The sequence below is a fragment of the Etheostoma spectabile genome, unplaced genomic scaffold (genome assembly GCF_008692095.1).
Source record: "Etheostoma spectabile isolate EspeVRDwgs_2016 unplaced genomic scaffold, UIUC_Espe_1.0 scaffold00005843, whole genome shotgun sequence".
NCBI classification, from domain to species: Eukaryota; Metazoa; Chordata; class Actinopteri; order Perciformes; family Percidae; genus Etheostoma; species Etheostoma spectabile.
The window spans coordinates 28154-46897 of record NW_022603307.1 but is presented as its reverse complement, the minus strand read 5'-3'; the positions used below and the strand labels follow the sequence as shown (position 1 = coordinate 46897).

The window sequence follows — 18744 nt, the reverse complement described above, 5'->3', positions numbered from 1 at the left end:
AATCAATAAATGAAATAAGTGAGAGGAGAATGCTATTCAAAATACTATCTACGACTCCCCCCCCCCACTCGACAGCACACTGGCTGAGACCCCCCCCCCCAAATAGGGCCCCAGAAGGTGATTGCTGCCTGTGGCTATCAGACTATATAACTCCTCCTCAAGCATTACACACTTAGAGAGTCACAACTGGACTAATAACACACACGTCTACATCTGAATCTCAATATTCTTGGACAGTTATGTGCAATAATTACTCAGTTCCATGTGCAATATCTATTTATTCACTGATGCCACTCATGTTCACGCTGTACTTTATGTTCCTACTGTACTCTATATTTACACTATACTTCAATAGCATTTAGCAACAGAATCTTTCAACCATGGCCGTATCTACCATTAAAGGACACGGAGGTCCAGATCTCCTCTGTATCACCCCCCCCCCCCCCCCCCCAAAAAAAGAGATGAAACTGCCTAAATAAAACTTGTACACCACCAAGATACGACTTGTTCCTCTGTCTGATTATCTTGTGTGGGTGGGGGGGGGGTGGGGGGGGGGACTGAGTAGTCGGTGAAGTGGATGTTGCCGTGGTAACTATCCAGTATATGACCATCACCATTGTTTTTGGGTATAGTGTCAACAAACAGCTTTTCTTTCTAGTGACTACAGCAGGTACTTAACAGACAAATTAGTGTATATAACTAGTAGAAATGTACTTTTCAATGCTATTAATCTCCAGACATCTGACAAAAAGCTCCCTCGCTGTCGCGCTGCATATAAACAGTGCAGTGGCCGTTGATGCCATCCAATATTAATGTAATGTTAGCTAGTTCCACTTGGATGAATGTTAGCGTTACCTTATATGGTGTGCTAGCTGGTTAACTGTATGATTAATGTTATCTTAACATTATGAGAGAACAGTAACCTTTAATGTAACCATACGCTGGTACTATATAAATAGATCAACTGAGTTGTGTTTAATGTCTTCACTGAGACAATCTGAAATGAAGAGACTACTTCAGACAAAGCTTTCTCTTGGGCAGGGACCAGATGGACAAGATCATGATGAGACCCAAAGACAAAGGAGGGCACTGTATTTTTTTTATAAAATCAAGGAATACAAGTCTTTTGGTCTCCTAGCTCACAACAAGCTCAGGTAGTTTTATTATTTAGTGAATAATCAAAAAACAAGTACAGAATACAGAAATAATCTTTTCCCCTTCTGCCCTAAAAGCAGAGAGTATCAAAATCAGAGAATAGAAAAAACCCGATAAGTGGGTATGCGCTGAAGAAAGAGTCCACATCAACTCATATTTATAGTCAAAGTCAAGGCTAAACACCTTGAATCTTAGGCATGTTTGCAGAGGTCTAGTGTACTAGAGTTGTTTTTATACACGACATACATGCTGTTCAGAAGATAGAGTTACTGCTGGTCAGCCTTCAATGTGGAGAGAAGATCAGAATATAACAACACAGCTATCAGGGCATGAGGAGGAGGAAACAGCTTGGCTCTGAAACATGTTCACAACGAGGCAGTGTGAATGAGCTGGTGTTTTTTAAGGTGACCTCTCTGAGAAAAGGTTTTCCCACATTGTTCACAGCTGTACGGCTTCTCTCCAGTGTGAATGTGCTGGTGAGAATTAAGGCCACCACTATAAGAAAACGTTTTCCCACACTGATCACACGAGTACGGCTTCTCTCCAGTGTGAATGCGCTGGTGAGTTTTAAGGTTATCACCACGAGAAAACGTTTCCCCACATTGTTCACAGCTGTACGGCTTCTCTCCAGTGTGAATAAGTTGGTGTTTTTTAAAGTTACCCCTCGAAGAAAACGCTTTCCCACATTGTTCACAGCTGTACGGCTTCTCTCCAGTGTGAATGCGCTGGTGAGTTTTAAGGCTACTACTCTGAGAAAACGTTTTCCCACATTGTTTACAGCTGTACGGCTTCTCTCCAGTGTGAATGCGTTGATGGCTTTTTAGGGTGCTCTGTATTGTGAAAGCTGCCCCACACTGATCACATCTGTAAGGCTTCTCTACATTGTAAACTGTATGATGAATCTTTAAATATTCTAATTTTGTGAAGGTTCTGTCACAGTGGTGACAGCGGTGATGTCCGCTGTCAGCTCTTTCTCTCCGTTTCTAGACAGAAAAACAGAGAGTGAGTTAGTGAGGTGCCGCTGTAGAGATCTATCTTAAACTTGAAACTATGTCCACATTTAGAGCATGTCTGTGGAACAGAGTTTGACTGATGCATTACCATTATGCATTTTTACATTGCACTTGTATCTGTAGGGGTTATCGTGTTATCTTTATGTTGCTGGACTAGGTCTACTGCAGTAAAGTAATTTGGAACCATTGTCCCTGATAGACATTAGCAATGAGAGGCACCAGTTGACCTTTGACCTTTTGTTTTAGCTTGTTGTTGTTGCTAAATCAAACTTGTATCTCCAGCAGTATTGAGTAGTGACGATACTAGTTTAACTACTTCTCAGTAGCGTGTCTGGTTTCTGAATCAAACAGCTTTTCAGAGGTTTACCTCTTTTATTGAGCAAGTAATGTGGTATTGTCCACACAAGCTACATTACCTAAAGCATTTCTGAAGCTCAGCAGAGCTTTCTGCTGTGCTCTGAAATAAAACTGCTGAGGATCACTGATGCCACCGACAAACACCGGAGCATATGTTGTGATCATTGAGGTTTAAAAATAGCTTTGATGTATGTAAAGGTTCTGTGTCATCCAGGATATAGTATCCAAGAAGGGTTCAAATCAAGGGCAACTGGACTTGGTTAAAGGTCGTTGAAGACATTTTGTATAGCACAAAAAGACAAGTTCAAAAGACAGTTGTTTTTGTTCCTAAAAAAGGATTTTGGGGTGTCCAATTTAACCAATTAGTACACCATTGTATGTGTGGCCTTAGGAGTGGCCCTAGATCAAACACTTCAAATATGGTAAAGATCACATGGGCAGTTCATATATATATATAGATATATATATCTATATATATATATAAGAAACTAGAATATAAGACATGTTTTCAGTTATTTGACACTTTTTGTTAAGTACATAATTCCACACGTGTTCATTCATAGTTTTGATGCCTTCAGTGAGAATCTGCAATGTAAATAGTCCTGAAAATAAAGAAAACTTTTGTCCTGTACTGTACGTGTCCATTGATCTCCGTTTCTATAGCAACAGACAGAGTGAGTGAGTTAGTAAGGCGCCATGGTGAAGCGAGCTAAGTAAAACCAGAAACATCATTTATAGCATGTCTGTGTCTGTTTACGTTGGGCTGATGCATTACCATGACTACGCTCTTTGTGTATGTTAATAAAGTTGGGATTGATATCTGTGTGGCATAAAATATATATAAAAAATAAAATGTCATCACAAAAATAATACTTTACATGAGGACCATAGTCCAGAAAAACACAGCGAGAAGAAAAGCATGAACATATTGAATCTGTTAAATTAAATTGGTAGAAATGTACATTACGATGAACTTGAATGCACTTTATATGAAAGGCCCTGAGGAGATTATCCACTCTGATTCCCCCCGGCCTTTATTTGCCCGTGTTGCCCCCCCGACCACTATCAAAGGGCGGAGTTTAATGACTACCGATTTTTCTTTGAGGAATTATGGTATAATATATAAATCTTAAAAGACATTTGTGAAACCCTCTTTGTGCATTCATTAATATTGAGATTAGATTTCTGGGAGTCTTCAGTCTGGAGTAACCTCTTTCCTTCACTCACCTCCTCCTTCTTCCTCTTGCTCCCTCGCTCCTCTGAGTCTCCCGAGGCCTCCCTGACACCTTTCATCTTGCCCTCCTCCTCCTCCTCCTCCTCGTGTTTCTGCATGTACTCGGTGATCAGGTCCAGGTCCAGGTGGTCTTGCGGCTCCCATGTGTTCTCCTCACTGGAAAGGTGAGTGCAGACAGAAGAACATCTCCTCACACTTTGTTTTTAGACAATCCATTCTCACTCTAATTCATCATTCCTATTAGTCCTTCTTTCTATTTCTAAGGTTATTTGTGGGTCGAAAGAGTCAAAATACCAAACCTTCAACTTTGAGGGCGTGATACAATGCTGACATTTATTTGCAATATGTAAATATATTTTATATATCAGGACCAAGAACACCAAGTATTAATATTCTAGACTCATACTTACTCTGAGAACCCCTTCCATTTCAGCAGAAACTCTACTCTTCCCTTCACCACTCTGCGGTCCAAAACCTTCTCCACCACATACTCCTCCTCCTCCACCTTCACTGTTGCAGGCTGCTCCTCCTCCTCCTCCTTCACTGTTGCTGCAGGCTGCTCCTCCTCCTCCTCCTTCACTGCTGCTGCAGGCTGCTCCTCCTCCTCCTCCTTCACTGCTACTGCAAGCTGCTCCTCCTCCTCCTCCTTCACTGCTGCTGCAGGCTGCTCCTCCTCCTCCTCCTCCTTTATTGCTACGGTCGCCAGCTTGCCGTCTGCTGAGGACTCCTTTGGTAGACCAAGGGGAAACATGCAGAGATAATACAAGGGTTAGAAGAACTAATCTCTGTGTAATATTAGAAACACTAAAGCATAAAAGCCAAGACGTTAGAAATGTGGCGGAGCTTCATTCTTTCTGAGAGTCTCCCTCTGATATTGGGCTCGTTGGAGATGAGCCAGGTCTGCGCAGAATCGACCACCGGCCGTTGCATGCTGGGTAGATTTGTGTCCGACTTGATCCCGACTTGCTCTGACATCGTGCACACGTAGGAAACGACAAGCTCACGAGAGCGAGGCGGCTGCAGTGTCTTTTCACCGACTGTAAGACCCGGCGGACTGGAGATCGACTCAGGATGGCGACATGAGAAGTCGTACTAGCGAATAATAATGTGGAATTACTGCACACATTATTAATGTAACTACATTACGTTGCCTAAAGAAGTTAATATTTGTATTTGAAGAAGCAGTGGTCTGAAACTCCGAGAGGTGGAGCTATCAGTTTCTAGCTGTAAGCTAAAGCTAACGTTAGCACATGCTAGCGATGGACAACTTGGAGAAAGATGAACTCCCGCGACTGGAAGATATGGAGGTTGTAATTAATAAAGAAAAACGGAACATTAGCGAAATTCACTTGTATGCTTGTCAAGCGGGACATGGTGAAGACTGCAGTTCCTCTCCTGCTACACCTGTGAGACACCAACCTGAGAAGACAAGAGGTCACGGAGAAAACCCGTCCCGGCCAAACAGACAGAACCGTCGCTCTCTGAGCTGGAGAACACAATTATTACAGCTGTCATTGAGAAGATAAATGAAAGAGGCTGTCCACTAGAACAAAGCTCAAATGGACGGTCTTAAAAAGTCTCTGGACTTCTGCCATAAAGAAGTTCTGGACCTGGGAAGACAGAACGGGGTCTTAAAAAACCGCTAAAGCCGCCGCCATGACCTCCGTCTGCACGCCGTTCCTGAAAAAATGGAGGACATTCAAACAAGAGTCTGAGACGTCTGTGGACCGGACACCGAGGACGGGCCGTTACTAAAGTATAACGAGTTCCTCTCCAAACTCCAGTTATTAGTCACGCCCAGAGAATATGCAGTAGTACATATAATATAATATAGATATGTACTGCAACTTCTTAGAGGGTCAGTAATGTAGTGGTATATTCCTTCTTAGAGGGTCAGTAGTGTAGTGGTATATTCCTTCTTAGAGGGTCAGTAATGTAGTGGTATATTCCTTCTTAGAGGGTCAGTAGTGTAGTGGTATATTCCTTCTTAGAGGGTCAGTAATGTAGTGGTATATTCCTTCTTAGAGGGTCAGTAATGTAGTGGTATATTCCTTCTTAGAGGGTCAGTAGTGGTATATTCCTTCTTAGGCCTAATCCCATTCCTTCCCCTTACCCCTACCCCTTGGCCCTTGAAGCCAAGGGGTAGGGGTAAGGGTGAAAACATACCCCTATGAATTGGGACACCACTTGGTGACATCACCATACAGTATTGATCACAAACCTCCAAGATGCCGTCTAGGTCTGTTGATTGTGTGGGTTTGGACAACAGTGTTAATATTTTATAGTTATTTTTAGGTTCACTTTGGTAGTGCAGAGTACTTATCTGTGTAGTACTTAGGTCTGTTTGCAATACAAATGTGTATACACATGCATCATGTGTACATATACATACATATACACCCTGTATACATGTGTTGTTGTATATCTGTTTCAGTTATCACCGTTTTGAATGTCATTGATGTTCACAAAAACATTTTGTTGACAAAATCTGTCTTTATTGGTGATAAATTGAACATAACAGCAAAAACGTTACATAAATAATGTTACAGAACCATTGTCAACTATTAGAACCATAACTAACATGTCGCACACAATAAAAGGCACTCATATGTGTAAAACTAAAAAAATACACACAAGACCACAAACAAACTACACACACACACTACACTGTTGTAACTACAGCTGCTCTGATATTCCAGACCAGTCTGGAGCCTTTTGGCCAGTAACCCCCCCTCACATATCATCAGTGTCCCATATCAAAACCAACAACAATATAACAAGTGCATGAACAATGAACAGGAATTAATTACAGATTATTACAATAATACAGTAGGCTACCAATGCAATAATGAATGGGTACAACATGAACATATGAATTAGGAAACGTCTGCTGTTTTCAGCCCCAACCTGGATCAGCTGCTGTGTCCTCCTGTGTCCTCCTGTGTGAACAGGGCGGTATATGTTAAGCACGTAGCGATGTATCATAGACCATTAATTATATCTAGCTACACAATCTATGCGATCTATACAGTCCATTCAAGGCAGAAATATGTGGGACTGTTCAACGTTAGCGTTAGCGATTAGCGTTAGCGATTAGCGTTAGCATTGCAAGCTAGCGATTTTTAAAAAGTTTCAGTTAGGAACATGGTTGCAAGTATACATGTACAGGACTGCATAGACCACAAAACAAGACTGTCGTAACTTTTTTAATCAATTATTTAAAGCTGAAAGTACTTACATTCATGTGTCTCTCTGGTCGATGCAGCAGCCATTGATGCCTGTGTGTTTTCTAGTGAGGTCGGGTCCACACTAGATCCGTAGGGGTATACAGCCCTTGATCTATGCCCTACCCCTAGCTCGTAATACGTATTGGACCGGCACTAGGTGCCGCGTGAACGCGCAAAAGGTAGGGGAAGGGGGAAGGGAAGGGGTAAGGGAAGGAATGGGATTAGGCCTTAGAGGGTCAGTAATGTAGTGGTATATTCCTTCTTAGAGGGTCAGTATGTAGTGGTATATTCCTTCTTAGAGGGTCAGTAATGTAGTGTATATTCCTTCTTAGAGGGTCAGTAATGTAGTGGTATATTCCTTCTTAGAGGGTCAGTAGTGTAGTGGTACATTCCTTCTTAGAGGTCAGTAATGTAGTGGTATATTCCTTCTTAGAGGGTCAGTAGTGGTATATTTCCTTCTTAAGGGTCAGTAATGTAGTGGTATATTCCCTTCTTAGAGGGTCAGTAATGTAGTGGTATATTCCTTCTTAGAGGGTCAGTAATGTAGTGGTATATTCCTTCTTAGAGGGTCAGTATGTAGTGGTACATTCCTTCTTAGAGGGTCAGTAGTGTAGTGGTATATTCCTTCTTAGAGGGTCAGTAATGTAGTGGTACATTCCTTCTTAGAGGGTCAGTAATGTAGTGGTATATTCCTTCTTAGAGGTCAGTAGTGGTACATTCCTCGGGGGAATTGACATTACCAAAAATAAATGTTCAGATAAACCATCAGGAGTTGTATACAGGAGGTAACTCTGCCCTATGTACCGTGATACATCTGACTTTATTCACACTACACTTTTCTTTTTTTTCTTTTATTTTAATTTGTTGTTTTTTAAGGTTATTGACTTTTGAATGTTTACATACTGGCTCTGTAACTGTTCTTTGTTAATGAAAAGAAAATAAATCATTGTGTGTTGGTAGCCACATTAGTGTGAGAAGACAAACAAAATAAAATACCTGCAAACTAAATGTTGAAATGGCTTTTGGTAGATGTCCCTCCTCTCCTTGAGAGAATAGACAGAGGATCAATGCCAGGAAACCCCCGTCCTGGATGGACCTCAGCTAGCTCCGTGTTGATGTAGCTTAGCTAGCTCCGTGTTGCTGTAGCTTAGCTAGCTCCGTGTTGTTGTAGCTTAGCTAGCTCCGTGTTGCTGTAGCTTAGCTAGCTCCGTGTTGCTGTAGCTTAGCTAGCTCCTGTGTTGTTGTAGCTTAGCTAGCTCCGTGTTGCTGTAGCTTAGCTAGCTCCGTGTTGCTGTAGCTTAGCTAGCTCCGTGTTGCTGTAGCTTAGCTAGCTCCGTGTTGTTGTAGCTTAGCTAGCTCCGTGTTGCTGTAGCTTAGTTAGCTCCGTGTAGCTGTAGCTTAGCTAGCTCCATTTATTTGTGGGCTAACGTTAGCTTCATGTAATGTAGAATAAGCTGTAGCTTAGCTCTCTAAACTTTCCAGTAGCTAGCCTAAGACGTGGGAACGTGATGAATATGTTATTAGAGCTGAAAGGAAGAGAGCGACTTGCTGAAGTTCAGTGTCCACCCTGCTGTTGAACGGGTAAATATGACCACTGGAACGGTACTCACCACCGGAGACTCTGCGGTGCGTTCAGGTACACAATCAGACGCAGGACAGCAGAAACCTTACAGTTGTGTTCCTATTGTGAGTCCAAAGCGAGCAAAACTCTGTACGGACGATTTATATCTCCATAGCACAACAACACCCCGTCCAGCATGAAGAAGAAAGTGTGCTCCACGTGTGTTTACGTTTCTTCCAGACGGTGACGGCATGTCCCGCCCTAGCCTGGCTTACTCCACTCTGATTGGCTTACCATTGCATTCTTCCGCAACCTTAACCAATCACACTCCTCAAGCCTTAACGTAACCAATCCGACAAACAAAGGCAACGTGTACTAGCCAATCAGAGGCAGAGTAGAGCGGGAAATAACGCTACATCCTAGGAAACACACACACCACACACACACACACACACACACACACACCCACACACACACACACACCACACACGTTTAAACCCACATTCCAACATTACTATTCTTCCATAGTGTAACCAGGTTGTGATCAGCCTCCAACATTACCTGCAAACATAGCACTCCAGGTGGCACTACTTAAATCCTTTCAGCGATGTCCTGGTTCAGGGATAAAGAGAGATATAATCAGATGCACTGACACTCAATAACTAATTAGTCTTTGGCTGGAGATGATTATTGACTTCACGCAGAGAAATGACAACACAACCGCACTGGAACTCTTTTATTTAATTATTATTATTTCTAATGTCCAACCATGACTGTAACACCTCCCGTCTACTAACCCACATGTCGTGTAATAACAACATAAACTCCATGTCTAAGTGTTGCTGCAGCAGTAGTCCCTTCAGTGTAGTGGTCCACATGTACCGGGTTGGAAACAGGTTCTGTTAATTCCTGCATGAATGGGACCAGCGCCGTCTGCTGGCGTCACCTTCACATCGCTGCAGGGCTGAAAGTTATGAATTCTGGATGATAATATAGTAATATGCAGGTAACTGTTATTGAATGCGATGTTTACTTCTATGTGTAAAATGTGATGTTAAATGAAGATGTCCAGTGTTGATGTAGGAGCTGTATTCTGGTGGTGAAGATATATTTGATAAACTGGATTTCTACTCTAGGAATGCCTTTTAGGAGTTGAGGATTTTATTTCATTTATTTGACATTTTACTGTGAAATAGAAAAAGCTTTATAAACCATTCTTGTTCTACTTCTGTTAAAAATAACGATTCCACTCTACGATCCCAGTTAAGTAGTTTAATAAAAACCAGGTCCTGATAACTGCTGTGGGCTGCTGGTGTCTCTGTCCAAGATGTCAACGTGCTGTCCTGATCCGGTCTGGTGTCCCTAGATGCAGACGCAGTTTCACACACACACAACACAGCGAGGCTGTCCCGTAGAGGACGTCTCACACAACCCAGACCTGATCCTCCAACTCCAGAGGAGGAGAGACCTCATCGATGGGACACTCAGGCCTGAAGTTCAGAGTCCAGCCCGCTGTCCACCACGCTCTCTCTCCCTCTGTCCACCACGCTCTCTCTCCCTCTGTCCACCACGCTCTCTCTCCCTCTGTCCACCACGCTCTCTCTCTCCCGCTGTCCACCACGCTCTCTCTTCCCGCTGTCCACCCTGCTCTCTCTCCCTCTGTCCACCCTGCTCTCTCTCCCGCTGTCCACCACGCTCTCTCCCTCTGTCCACCACGCTCTCTCTCCCTCTGTCCACCACGCTCTCTCTCCCTCTCCCGCTGTCCACCCTGCTCTCTCTCCCTCTGTCCACCCTGCTCTCTCTCCCCTGTCCACCACGCTCTCTCTCCCGCTGTCCACCCTGCTCTCTCTCCCTCTGTCCACCCCACTCTCTCTCTCCCTCTGTCCACCATGCTCTCTCTCCCTCTGTCCACCACACTTTCTCTCCCTCTGTCCACCACACTCTCTCTCCCGCTGTCCACCACGCTCTCTCTCCCTCTGTCCACCACGCGCTCTCTCCCTCTGTCCACCATGCTCTCTCTCCCGCTGTCCACCACGCTCTCTCTCCACTGTCCACCACGCTCTCTCTCCCTCTGTCCACCACTCTCTCTCTCCCTCTGTCCACCATCTCTCTCCCCCGCTGTCCACCACTCTCTCTCCCTCTCCACAACTCTCTCTCCCTCTGTCCACCACTCTCTCTCTCCCGCTGTCCACCACTCTCTCTCCCTCTGTCCACAACTCTCTCTCCCGCTGTCCACACTCTCTCTCCCACTGTCCACCATGCTCTCTCTCCCTCTGTCCACCACTCTCTCTCCCTCTGTCCACACTCTCTCTCCCCCTGTCCACCACTCTCTCTCCCGCTGTCCACCACTCTCTCTCCCTCTGTCCCCCACTCTCTCTCCCGCTGTCCACCACTCTCTCTCCCGCTGTCCACCCTGCTCTCTCTCCCTCTGTCCACCACGCTCTCTCTCCCTCTGTCCACCACGCTCTCTCTCCTCTGTCCACCACGCTCTCTCCCTCTGTCCACCACGCTCTCTCTCCCGCTGTCCACCACTCTCTCTCCCTCTGTCCACCACTCTCTCTCCCGCTGTCCACCACTCTCTCTCCCGCTGTCCACCACTCTCTCTCCCTCTGTCCACCACTCTCTCTCCCTCTGTCCACCACTCTCTCTCCCCTGTCCACCACGCTCTCCTCCCTCTGTCCACCACGCTCTCTCTCCCGCTCCCACCCACTCTCTCTCCCTCTGTCCACCACGCTCTCTCTCTCCCTCTGTCCACCACGCTCTCTCTCCTGCTGTCCACAACTCTCTCTCCCTCTGTCCACCACTCTCTCTCCCTCTGTCCACCACTCTCCTCTCCCCCTGTCCACCACTCTCTCTCCCGCTGTCCACCACGCTCTCTCTCCCGCTGTCCACCACGCTCTCTCCCGCTGTCCACCACCTCTCTCTCCCGCTGTCCACCACGCTCTCTCCCGCTGTCCACCACGCTCTCTCTCCCGCTGTCCACCACGCTCTTTCTCCCTCTGTCCACCACGCTCTCTCTCCCGCTGTCCACCACGCTCTCTCTCCCGCTGTCCACCACGCTCTCTCTCTCCCGCTGTCCACCACTCTCTCTCCCTCTGTCCACCCTGCTCTCTCTCCCTCTGTCCACCACGCTCTCTCTCCTCTGTCCACCACGCTCTCTCTCCCTCTGTCCACCACGCTCTCTCTCCTGTTGTCCACCACGCTCTCTCTCTCCCGCTATGGCCGCCAGAGTGGAGACACAACCGCTCCTCCGTCTCACCCGCGCTGTCCCCCTCACAGTCCCACAGGACAGCTACGTTAACAGAAGAGGTTTTCAGACGCCACCATCAAAAGAAAGAACTAAATAACTCCCTGTCAGGAGATTATTCTCTTTTTCTTTCAGAGCTACGCGTTCCCTGTTTCTCCGTCTGCAACAGGTTCAGAAAAGAAGAAAAAAGCAGCGCAGCGCCATGTTCTTTATATGTTTAGATCAGACTACAGCAATATACAGACATACTATGAGCTCAGCTCTAAAGTCAGCACAGCATATGTAATTTAACATTGGCCACATATGTCTCAACTAATAATATGCATAAACATTATAAACAGTTTAGCAAATACACTGACAATGAACACAAGACCCACGCTTCCTCCAGAACTAGCTAGTGCAGCAGCCATTAAGACTGTCCCTCCTGTCCCTCCTGTCCCTCCTGTCCCTCCTGTCCCTCCTGTCCAGGAGATTATTTTCTGCTGTTTCTCCGTCTGCAACAGGTTCAGTAAAGAACAGCAGAGCTGCTCAGCGGCCACCTGGTGGGCATTACCGTAAAATGTTTACCACTGCTGAAAAGTGTTGAGAATTAAAATTACTCAATTAATACAAAGTGGCGTAACCTGAACTATTGGTGTCTGATTAATAAATGAAAATAGGAAACTCCTACTTTGTGTTGTGACAATTATTGATCACATTATCTCTACTTAAGTTTTTAAAACCATCAGATTTAGGGTGGTTCCACCAACGTTCCACATAGTACCAGACATAAGAGAACATCAGAGGAGGAAGATCTTCAGATTGGTTTCAGCTTTTAGAAAATGACTAGTGACATATTCTCCATATTTCAACATTATTCCTGATATTTAGAATACACTCAAAATTCACTGTAAACCTTGATAAGTTCACAGAACTCAAAAATTATTTTGTAACAGATTACACAAAAATATTTTGGTGATGTTATTAAAAGTGTTAAGTGTATATAAAATAAAAAATACATTTACAGTTGACTTAATAAATTTAATGTTATCTTATAATTATTGATATCCCTTAAATTATAATTAGGGAGTTATTCACTCAAAATTTTCAATATTTTTCAACTCATATAATGTGGTAAATACAATCAAAATTAATTCTAAACTGCAATTCTGATGTCGGCCCACCACACAATTATAATCAGCTAATAATGTTAGAAACATGAAAGTGACAATTTAACAACTTTTTTATTCAACACAATGTGCTTTTTAAAAGCACGAATCAAAGGAGCTCATTTAAAACGAAGTGCTTGTCCTAAATTAAACAAAAGAAGATTTAGACTTTGATTTCTTTCAACTTTATTCTCATAATGCAAAAAAAAACAAAACTTCTATCTCTGATTTATTTGTTTTTATGTCTGGCACTAATACTGAAAGTCAACTTTATTCTAACATAAAGATCATCCTCGACTGAAATCCACTTGTGTGTAAACCAGCTTTTCTGTTCTCACTGCTCCTCAGGCCTTGTGTTCCAACCTGCTTTATTTTACACTTTTTATTCTACTATCACATATTTACACATTTCTTTGACTCATAAACCATCTTACAGAATTCATGAAACAAATAAAAAATGGCCAAAGTGACCAATAATTATCCAAAAGACTTTTTCACACAAGATAGACCATCCATTAACTTTTTCTACCCGGTATAACAAGGACACATACTGTGTTCTGGAGACATTATGGGATGGAATAGGCCTCACTCTTAATGAAAGCTTCATCACACATCAAATATTCAGCTATATGTGTTTCTGGGGCTGCTCATCAAATATTAATAATGTGTATCTGATTACATAATCAACATATTAATTTGATGCATCATGACACACGTTATGTAGACGATATCTATTTAAACCTCTGTTAAACCCACAGACATTTATTATAACTTCCAGAAGAAATCAGTTTTAAAGACACCAAATATGTCAAGATGAAGTTTGATTGAATTTGCTAAGAATTGCTGCACATTTAACATATGATAATAAATGGAATAAAGTGTAAATCAGTCACCACAGGAAACAGATTCTGTAGAAAATAAGATGTAAAATATATGAATATGTACATTTGTTCCCTTGATTGAAAATGAATTAATACCTGAAATGAGATCAGTGATTAGTTTACTCTGACAGGAGAGATGATCAGAGGGGCAGAGTTTTTACCACCAGCATTAGGACAAGGATTGAAGTATGGGAAAAGTTTCTCAGTGAAGGAGCAGCCAGTAAAGGAGTAGATAAGAGCTGCAGCATCTACGTCATAAAAGGAGACCAGACCCTCCTCATAGTCCACAAACACCCCCACCTTCTGAGGAGGAGACTTCAGAGAGAGAATGATAACACGGTCACCAAGAGCTATGAACGTATTCCCATTTATCAACCCTACAGTCCAGAAACCATTCTGAGGACTCAGTGTGATGTCTCCCTTCCTGTTGATTGACTCTCTGGTCACTCCAAAAGTCCATTTAGTCTTTCCTTTAACTTGAACCTCAAAGTAAAATCTGCCTGAAGAGAAACTCTGTTTTCCTAAAACACAAACACACTTAGAAAATCTCTCTGGGTTGTCTGGGAGATTCTTCCTCACATCACCATGATTCACTTGTTTCCCATCATCAGACAGGATGAGTTGAGGATGTGCTGTATCAGGATCAAGAGTCACATCCACTGCATACTGCTGGACCCTCTTCAGCTCAGACTCAGCAACCAGCTTCTTCCTCTCTTTACTGAGAGTCTCCTCCAGCTGAACCACAGCTTTCACCACAGTCCCCTCATATGATGATGGACGGATCCTGACCTCTGTCCAGTCCTTGGTGGGTGGAGGTTGTTGGGTGTTTAGGGACTGGACCCTCTGGAGAAGATGGAGGTGGTCTTCAGAGCGTAACATCTGCTCCACCTCAGTGCTTCTCTTCCTCAGCTCAGAGATTTCCTGTTCCAGCTCTGTGATGAAAGCTTCGGCCTGTTTTTCTGTTGTTTTCTGCTTCTCTTTGATGGTGTTGATGAGCTCATTCAGGCCTCTCTCAACAGACTCCTTCAGAGAAGTGAAGACCTGAACACCTTCTGCTATCTCTCTGTCTGCAGCTTCATCACTGAGGTCGACTGAGTGTTTGATCTCCTGAATCTTCAGTCGTCTCTTCTGGACCATCTGCTGAATTACAGCCCCAGTCCTCCCCAGCTCTGCCTTCTTTCTTTCATATTCTTCTTTCAGAGGAACAACATCATGTGTCTTGTGGTCTAAAACAGTGCAGAGCATGCAGACACATGTCTGGTCGGTCTTACAGAACAGCTCCAGAGGTTTATCGTGCTCTGTACACATCCTGCCTTCCAGGTTCTCCACAGGGTCGATCAGCTGATGTCTCTTCAGACGTGACATGGTCAGATGAGGCTCCAGGTGAGTCTCACAGTAGGAGACCAGACACACCAGGCAGGACTTCAGGGCCTTCAGTTTGGTTCCAGTGCAGACGTCACAGGGAACTTCTCCTGGTTTGGACACTTGTTGCTCTGAGCTGCTGCTGCTGGCTTTCTGTTGAGCTGACTGTCTGAACTGAGCAACCATCTCAGAGATGAAGGTGTTGATCCTCAAATCAGGTCTTCTGGTAAAACGCTCCTTACACAGGGGACACAGGTACTGGTCATTAGTATCCCAGTGTTCAGTGATGCAGTTCTTGCAGAAGTTGTGACCACATGGTGTGGAGACAGGATCAGTGAACACATCCAGACAGATGGAGCACAGGAACTGATCTTCAGACTGCAGATAGTTTGCAGCAGCCATATCTACACATAGTGGGAATTAAAGAAAACATATTCAATATTTATGACAGAGTACACTAATGACAAGATGTCAAACACAAACATGTCCAACAATGTTAACTTAGCATTAAAAGTGTCATAATTTACCAAATGAGACTTAAAACTATAGTCTAGTTTCCACTGTCCCCATGACGTCCCCTAAGTAATGACAACAATTCAACACCTAATATCGCTGGTTGACACCATGATGAGAAATAGAGAGAGGTTTGTAGAGCTGAGAGTGTTAAAGTGCCCATATTATGAAAAGATCAAACACAATTTCTGGGATTTGGGGTGTTATTTTGTGTCTCTGAAGCTTCCACATCTCATGTCTTAATGACAGGTCCAAACTGGTCTTAAGTCTTAATGAACGGTCCAAACTGGTCTTATGTCTTAATGACAGGTCCAAACTGGTCTTATGTCTTAATGACAGGTCTGAACTGGTCTTATGTCTTAATGACAGGTTCAAACTGGTCTTATGTCTTAATGACAGGTCTGAACTGGTCTTGTGTCTTAATGACAGGTCAAAAGTGGTTCATTTCATTTGAGATCAAGGTAAAATATTTATGACACAATTACAATAGTCTCATGGCAGCCAATCTAAAAAACAACAATTCTGACTTAGCATTCAAAGTGTCATAATTTACCAAATGAGACTTAAAGCTATAGCGCGTAGTTTCCACCGTCCCCATGAGGAATTCTTATTTAAGCCTGTAAATGTCACTGGATGACGCCATACTGAGAAATCCAGAGTGAGTTCTGAGGAGCTGAGAGTCTTAATTAGCTTACTTATTTAGCAATGGCTTCAATGTAACAGACGTTCATTAATATAAAAAGTTATCCATTAAACCTTTAATGACAACTGCCATGAACATTATAAAAGTCTCCTTCATTTCAGACTGATCTCAGGAGATGGCGTATGTATGACACACCAATTCATATGACATTATTGGCGTGGTATCAAGACGTATGCTCACTTTTTAGCATGTTTATCAACGCCGTTTGGCCTCCATTGACTTACATTACCTCATGATCGCGTGTGAACTTATGCCGCAGAGAGTAATATGAAGGGTGAAAATACGAAAATACGCATAGGGAGGTATGTTAGAGACTCCTTAAAGCTGCATTATATCTGATCTATATATCACTATATCTGCGGGGGGGGGGGGGGGGGGGACTCCGTAAAGCTGCAATATATCTGATCTCCAGCAGGGGGATACTCCCTCTCGTCTAAAATCACCACATCCCCAACCAGGATGGCTGTAAACTAACCCTATTACACGGCAAATGGTGTGTTTTTGTGTAGACCCGATCTATGTAGCGTATATATACATGCAGTTAGCTCCAATGGGTACAGATAACACTTCATTTGGCTTAAGAAAGTTGGAGTGAGTGAGTGAAGCTCTCCCCGTAAATTTGAGAAATGAGCTTGTCTCATGAAAAGACCGAGTCCTTATCTGAGAGGCCTGAGGGCTCAATGGCAGGAGCATCTGGTCTGGACTGGGACAACCCTCCGTTTGCCAGCTGGCATTTTGCCAGATTCTTGACTGAAGTTACTTATGAGGCAGTCCCGCCCAACCAAAACACCACAAACTGTCCCAGCCTATCACACCTCAGCTCCACCCAAGCCCCGCCCTCTTTGCCCATATTAGGATTACCCGGCTCCAGTAACTGACGGAGACAAACTGCAGGTTTCAACTTGTCCCTTCAGAAACCTCTGGATGTGGTTTTACTCAGTCTATAGTTCAGGATTAAATAACCCTAATATTAATAAGGATCTTTATCTTGTTGTTGAGGACGTGTGTCCACAAATCAAAACGAAGACAGATTTACACTTTTGATGGAATGAAGGTTGTGACACACACCTGTCAATCAAAGCAGCTCTCGTTGGGACACGCCCTCATATCTCAGCAGTGAAGTCAGCGGAGATTAAAATCTAACTTGTTTCCTGGTGCTGATTAAATCGGACTCAACTGAACATAAAAAGGCTCATTTTGGCCAAAACGTCCCACATCATAGAATAATTACTGAGTTACTTCAGATCTTACAATAGTGCTGAAAGAATGAACCACTGCTCTCATCTTAAAGTAGATCATGTCGCCCCAAAATCTCCCAAATGATAGGCGAGTTTCTCCATCAAAGGTGTGTGATGTTACCTGTTAAAGTCCCGTTCAGATGAGGTCAAAGAGACGTCGTCCCTTCATCAGCAGACACTGACAGATGCTGCTGCTGTCTGTCTTCATCTGACTGACATCCGTCACATCACCACACCTTTATATCCAGAAAGGTCATGTGACCTGAGAACAGGACCCGGTGGGACCTGTAGGGCTGCCAGTCAGCGCTCTGATTGGACAGTTTTCAGGTTCATTATGTAATGAGGGAGGAACAGTCTGACCTCATAACAACATGTACACACCTCGAGTTTGGAGCAGGAATGTTGTCCGTCAGCGTTGGCCCGCCTCTTACTGCAGCTCTGTGGTTAGCTTTTGTTTCCTCATACTTAGATATAGATGGGGGGGGTTCTAGGGCTCCAGCAGGGACGTGCAGACATTTTGGGGGGCAGGGGCTCAAAGATAAAAGGCCTTATACTGTACTACAGGTGGGAGCTCCAAAGAGTTTAAACTGCAGGAACTCTGAAGCCCAAAAACAGGCGAGTTAACGTTGGACTGTTGTCTGTCCAGTGTGGCTCCGCCTCTTCACCACCACTCATAATAATAATAATAATAATAATAATAATAATAATACATTTTATTTATCTAGCGCTTTACATTGTACTCAAAGACACTTTACAGTACAACCAGCACATATAGCACATTAAAAACAGACAAATCAATGAAAGCAACACATAAAACATTTGAGAGAATGTGAATGCTGTTTGTTGATAGGCTGACGCTACACTAGATTGATGACTCTGTAAAAAGAAGGTGAAGTAGTGAGAATAGTTGAAAAAGTGGGAATGGGTTTAATTATCATGAATGTTTAGAAAAGTTGAATAATACCCAGAATGTTTGAAAAATGTGGAAAATAATAATTCAATGTTTGTAGATAATTTAAAGATGATGCTAAATGGGATTGCTGGCTTCAATTTGGATGAATGAAAAGTGGGAAATGTGTCAGATACACACAACACACACACACAC

The 18744-nt window shown here is 43.6% G+C and overlaps 2 protein-coding genes and 1 long non-coding RNA gene across 3 annotated transcripts in view; all 3 read right to left on the bottom strand.

Moving 5' to 3' along the window:
- Nucleotides 1-1384: 1384 nt before the first annotated feature.
- Nucleotides 1385-18744, bottom strand: part of LOC116677808 (gastrula zinc finger protein XlCGF7.1-like) — a 29473-nt gene continuing 12113 nt past the window's right edge. The window contains exons 2-3 of the mRNA XM_032508059.1: nt 3753-3915; nt 1385-2138 (exon numbers count right to left, since the gene is read on the bottom strand). Of these exons, the coding sequence (XP_032363950.1) occupies nt 1521-2138; nt 3753-3915 (781 nt within the window). The 3' untranslated portion in view covers nt 1385-1520. The remainder of the gene's footprint in view (nt 2139-3752; nt 3916-18744) is intronic.
- On the bottom strand, nt 4414-17854 carry LOC116677809 (uncharacterized). The gene is made up of 3 exons (XR_004329061.1): nt 17761-17854; nt 11791-11792; nt 4414-4429 (listed from the first exon to the last, which is right to left on the bottom strand). It is a non-coding gene; the product is annotated as an uncharacterized LOC116677809 (long non-coding RNA).
- On the bottom strand, nt 13751-15589 carry LOC116677807 (zinc finger protein RFP-like). The gene has a single exon (XM_032508058.1). It carries the CDS (start codon nt 15585-15587, stop codon nt 13938-13940), a length of 1650 nt encoding a protein of 549 aa, XP_032363949.1. The 5' UTR covers nt 15588-15589; the 3' UTR covers nt 13751-13937.

Excerpts from the sequence above, each read along its gene's own strand:
- LOC116677807 (XM_032508058.1), bottom strand. The coding sequence starts at position 15,587 with ATGGCTGCTGCAAACTATCTGCAGTCTGAAGATCAGTTCCTGTGCTCC.